The sequence below is a fragment of the Pseudonaja textilis genome, chromosome 2 (assembly GCF_049901715.1).
Source record: "Pseudonaja textilis isolate UNSWEBS1 chromosome 2, rPseTex1.2, whole genome shotgun sequence".
Lineage (NCBI taxonomy): Eukaryota > Metazoa > Chordata > Lepidosauria > Squamata > Elapidae > Pseudonaja > Pseudonaja textilis.
The window spans coordinates 77,228,233-77,234,232 of NC_141991.1; the positions used below are offsets into that span (position 1 = coordinate 77,228,233).

A 6,000-nucleotide genomic window follows, 5' to 3' on the forward strand; every position below is an offset into this window, starting at 1 on the left:
TGCTGCTTGTTAAAATATTCATGTTTTACATGTGCACACATAAATTTAATCTGACCATGCCTAGTTTAATTATATTGTATATCTGTGAATCATGAAGTGTTCTTCGGCATTGTGGCAGGATATACATACATACATACATGTTGGGCATGCCTGTTGGGCAGGAATATTATTGGGTAAAGGAAAGAGTTTGCCTTTCCTTTACCCAATAGCAAGGTGAAATCACTGTCACCTTATCTCTGATATTTTTCCCATTGCTCAAAGAAAAATAAGGGAGGCAATCGAGCACATTTGAACCACAAAAATATTTGGTTTTTGATTTAAGGATTCCTGTGCCCTCTCCAAAAGGCCAAGGCCAAGACTTGGTTCTTCTGAGACTACTACTTCTTGTTTCTGCCTTTCAGAACAGATGTGGTAGTTTAAAAAGAAGATGGGAGGAAAACCTGATTTCTTTTTCTTATGGGGCAAAAGACACTTTCTATTGAATAAGGACCTCTCTCAGCAACACAGATTCTCTTAAAGCTTTCTCAAGGCTTTGTTTTAAACATTGACCCTCTCACAGGATTTGTGGAATTTAAAAAAAGAGTCAGTTACTGCAGGAGGAATTAATATACCCTGTGGATAATGGAAAAACATTGAGCCAACTCACCTTTGAAATTGGCATTAAATTCGGTAATCCATCAGGGAAAATGTAAACAAAGACTTTCCACCCTATACTGTTGGAAGAAGAGCTCCAACCACAGGAGGCTTCAATCCAGCCATGAGTCACCTCCAGGAAATCCTTTCACACCTTTGTGCAGATGTCCTAACACTTTGTGCCACTATCCATCTAATCTCCTCCTATTCATTGCGCAAGTGCTTCCAATGGCAAGTCTATGGGAGAAAATTGCACCTTTATCCAATTTTTTTCCAGTGTGTAATTTTTGCAATGATAAATAAAATGGGAAGGAATCCCAACTGGGGAGCGGGGAGAGGGGGGAGGACAGAGATATTGCCAAAGCACAGCAAAGCAAAATACACCATTAGCCTGACAGGGGAGGAAGGAACAACGGGGGTAGAATATTAGAAGAAGGGGGGAAAAAAGAAACTGTAGCTTTTGGGAAGAAATGGCAAATATGCTAATGTAACACCAATAGGAAATACCCATCTCTCAGTTCCAGATGCTACACTACAAATATTGGCAGCCTTGTCTCTGGAGCAGAAGCCAAGATAGTAGTTATCTGGCTCCATTTCCCAAGATCTGTCCATATCCCATGGCATCATTGAACACGGAAGGGACATAATTCTCCCTCTTCCAGATAGGAGCTTCGCAAGCATGATAGGTTTATAGTTACCAACATCTGCAATCAATGCATCCAGGTTATATGAATTGCAATCAAATAGTTCTCAAGGAGATCAGGAGGTTCTCTATTTATGGTAGAGAGATGAGAATTCCTAACTTGCTTCCAAAAGCAAGTTAGGAATTGGGGGGAAAAAAAGACTGCAAATGCACACATGTTACACATACACCATCACTGTTCTTAGCGGGATCGATTTGTAGAGGGTTGCGTGAAGTTATAGCAGAAAGACTTAAATAAAATAGATGTGCTTTCCATCATTGCAAATGAATAATCAGGATGTTGACATCCTGCTACCATTTTTTTTTTCTGGCGGGACCAGCTGGTGAATCTTTTCTCATCCCTACACCTATTATTGAACCATGAAACAAAAAGAAAAGAGCCTTGGGCAAAATGTTGAAATTCAAGCCAGTTTTGACACTAGATCATAACCCTGGGGGGAATCCCATGTTAGGGATCGGGCAATGATTTCTCTTACTAATTATTTTGAATGTTTGCATTGGGAAAGAAAGAAAAAGGAGTGTAGAAAACAGCATCTTTATTCTTACTTAGCCCTGTGCACGCATCAGGAGATGAGTGAAGAGATCCTGTCTTCAGGACCAAACCATTTGACATATTTTACACTAAGAACTGTGTTTTCGTATATATCAAAGATAGACAACCTGCTACCCTTTTTCGAAATTACAAGTTTCACGAGCCTTTGCTGCTAACCCACAATCTTCAAAAATATCTACTGAAGGACTTCAAGTTGACTAGGATGCCTGACCCCAACACAGGCATTTGTGATATCACAGAGCATAGATCTGAACAAAGATCCATTCATCACATCTAGGGAGAACAAAACCAGTGCTGTATTCTGAGAAAAGTTTTTAAAAGTGACAGGAATAGGAAAAAGCCCTGGAATCACTGTGCTAAGCAACCTTTGGTGCAGGACAAATCTTATTTACACGCCTGACTGGTTGTGTTACTTAGAACACAAAAATACCTTTAAAAAAAGAAAAAACGATCAGAGGCTCAGACAGAGAGACATGTGTCCATGGGACAGCATTTACTTTCTTACTGTTAAGCACTAAGTCTTAAAAATCAGCAAACTTTCAAGCCACGCTGGACTTTCATCTGGGCGGGATCAGCTCTTTGACTCTAAATTTGCTCGTTCTTATGCATCTTACCCGATTGGTTCAATAATAAAGGATATCATTTGAGTTGATTTTGGGGCATGTCTGTTGGGGAGGGACAGTCTTTGGCAAAGAAAAAGTCTTTGTTTCCCCAGTGACCTTTGACTTCTCTGTACCAGGATCCAAACAATCAGCCCTATCGACCATTTGCTAGCTTTTCCCTCATTGGCAAAAAAAAGAAAGAAAGAAAGAAGGAAGGAAGGAAGGAAGAAAGAAAGAAAGTCAGTCAGTCAGTCAGTCTGCGGGGAGCATTTTTGAACTGCTGAAGGATTTGGCTACTTGAAGTGGAATAAGGCGATCGGGGCAGCCCGGTTCCCAAGAAAGCTTCCTCTTTCCTCTAGGAAATTAATGGCAACGAAACCCAGAAAAACACCCCACCCCCCGCCGCCCTCTGTCTCTTGCTCCCACAGAAACGCATTCGGGCTTGTGACCGCCCCGTCTGTGCCACCCATTCCAAGAGAGCTGTATTGAGTCTCTTTCCAAGTCCCCACCCCACCCAGCCCCACAAGAAAGTAAGAGGCATGAGGTGGGCTGAATGGCTCCCCCCCACGTCCAGAGCACTCCCGGTCCCTTCGCTGTCTCCCTCCTCGGTCGCCTTACCCTTGATGCCTGCCCCGGATCCGGCTGTGCTGCAAGATCTGTTGGTAAGGGACTCGGCTGGCCGACCAGGCATTGGTGAGCCACAGAGACAGCGCCAAGAAGAAAAGCGGCCCGCTGCGCATCGCGAAGGAGTCCCCGAAGCTGAGAGATCGGCGACTGACTCGACAGTCCCAGGCGAGCAAACGGGGCAGAGCCGGACGGGGAAACGGCAGGCACGGAGAAAGGAAAGAGCCGCCGTTAAATAAGAGCGTGAGCGAGGAGGCTGGACGGGGCGAGGTGGGGGTGGGGGTGGGGGGAGCAGAGACAGGCCCTATTTGGGCGGCACGGGGCTGGACGGGGCGCGGCTGACTTCCCGACCCAACCGAGCAACCTTGCCCGCAAGGCAAAGCGAGGAATTAAGAGGGAGACTGTGAAAGCAGGACTTGCAGTCACCTGAAGCTCTCAGAGGGGCTGAAGCTGAACTGGGACTTGGGAAACTAGGACGGGAAGACTGGAGGGAGGCCAGTCGGAGGAAATCCATACTTGGATACCATCCGCTCTCTACCACTTATCTGGCAAGAGAGTTGATCTGTCCGAGAAGTTCAGCTGGTAGCTCTTGCCCGCTCCCTACATCAGGCATTAAAAGTACATGAGTCTGCAACCCAAATGAGATGATGACTGCAAAGGGGGGTTAGGGGGGAGTATATTGTTAATCCATAAGGAAGTCACTATTCCCATTTTAGGGAAGGGGAACTGAAGACACAATAGTGACTCATTCCATACGTCCATGAGATCATAATTCAGTCTGGGTCTTCCAAATACAGTTCTGCTGATTTTACATCCTAGTCATTGCCTTTGTTTATGTCTGTACAGTTCCATGGAACTGTAAATGAGATGTGAAAAAACAGAAGGCAGTGGCTACAACAAAATGAAATGGATTCCTAAACTCAATATGCATTAAACTGCAACTCAAACAATAACCAGCTGGGCAAAGTTGGGACATTAGATGATATGAGAACGAAAAGCCATATTAAAGGACTATAAGGAGAAAGCAGAAAGCAATGAATGAAAACATGGCAGGCATCTTCAGAATAGACAAAGACTCCACTTGTGTGAATTGAGTTTAGCTCCTCATGACTTCATTGATATGCCCATGTTGTCTTGTTGACAACAGTATGGTAGCAGTTTACCATGATCTTCTTCTGGATGATGTCTGTTACATATTATATTATCAAGTGCATAAAAGAACAAGTCTTTGCTGTAAAAGTTTATGTATTCCATCTCAATAGGCCTGAATGGATAGTGACTGCAATATGTGTGAACTAGTCAAAATGTGGCAAAGAGCAACCTGTTGAGGAACATCTGGAAGAAAGATTAAATTCATATTATCCAATGTTAGGAAAGGAACTGGAAATAAAGCCCTCGGGAGCAACTTTTCAAAAAGCTTCTGAATGAGACAAAAAAGGGGTGACCATTTGCCTTCCTCTCCTCCTACAGGAGAAACCCATGAATGGAATTCAATTCAGAAACTCCAGGGCAAGGCCATGAATATTATCCCGTAGTCCTGTATCTAAATGACTTTAGCATGAAGTTAAAAAGAAAAATAGCTTCAATTCAGATAAAGATAGACTTGGGTAAAAGTACACTTCATTATGCTGGATGATGACACAAAACCACAACAAGGACTGAGATTCACAGACTGCAAATGTCAAACCCCATAAATTGGCCAGCTGCTCAGTGAGTTGGGTCTGTTTGCTTGCTTGCTTAAAAAAACAATTAAAACCACAAAGGCATTTAAAGACTGACATACATTATTTCATGGGTATATGAGGTAAAGTGTTAGTCTTTAAGGTACAAGAAGACTCTTGTTTTTGCTACAAAAGACTTTAAACATCATTTTTGTTCTGTTAAATAATAATTGTTAAAATGATTTGCAGAAATATACCTTGATCAATGTTTTGTGTCTACAGAAGTACTGGAAATATTGACTGTAACACATCAACACAAAAATGTTTTTATACTTATTTTCAAATTAAGCAGCCAAGAAATGACAGCTGCTGAACTATAAATCAGGAAATGAATTTCTCCCAAAGGTATCGCAGAACCTAACAGAAGAAGCCTTTAGCTTGATGGAGATGTGAGTTTGTAAAATGTAACCACAGGTTTCTCATGCATAACCCATATTTCCTGAGAAACAATTATAGTTCACAGTATTATTGCAAACTTTATCTACTTTATCTACTGAGAACTCACTGTAACTATACTATACTATAAATACCATAGCAGAGGGCTTGTAAACAGATAAATGTCCTTCTTGTGAAAAGTGAAGTTTTCATTTGCAATTTGAGGAGACCCAGGTTCTTTGGTAGATTTTTGCGAAATAAGAACCATTACATCAAGCTATGTCTGGACAATATAAAATAACTTACAGACCGGCTGAGTTGTTTGCTTATTTTAAAAGATAATATTTCCCCAGGTTTTGAAATGGGGATTTATCATTATTCTATGGCAATCCCACCCTATTTGGCTTAATAAATGTCCATGCTAGTCAATGGTATGATAAACTAGATTACCTAATGATTAATTTCATCTCAAAATAATCACTTTTTTAGGTATATTCTCAAAAATGAAAAAATACATGTAAATTCCTTGTCACACCTGGTCAATAAAAAATAAAGAATCAAGAATAAGCAGAAAAAAATGAACTAGTATAAGTATTTTTACTTCAGCTAATCTTCATATAGACCCACGTGAGAAAATAAGTATGCCTACTCCATTGAATAACTGCCTCTTCTATTTAAAATTAATTCACTTAATCCATTAAATTACTGGTTTCATTATAAACTTTTTTAAAATGCTTCCGGTTTCATGCTCATTTTTTAATCTGCATTTACACTGTTGATTGTTACTAT

At 41.1% G+C, this 6,000-nt stretch overlaps 1 protein-coding gene across 1 annotated transcript in view; it reads right to left on the minus strand.

Annotated features, from left to right (window-relative positions):
* The window catches only part of TGFBI (transforming growth factor beta induced), a 41,993-nt gene extending 38,214 nt beyond the window's left edge, over positions 1 to 3,779 (minus strand). The window contains exon 1 of the mRNA XM_026696518.2: positions 3,110 to 3,779. Coding sequence (XP_026552303.1) covers positions 3,110 to 3,231 — 122 coding nt within the window. The 5' untranslated portion in view covers positions 3,232 to 3,779. The remainder of the gene's footprint in view (positions 1 to 3,109) is intronic.
* Between the last annotated feature and the right edge of the window lie 2,221 nt (positions 3,780 to 6,000).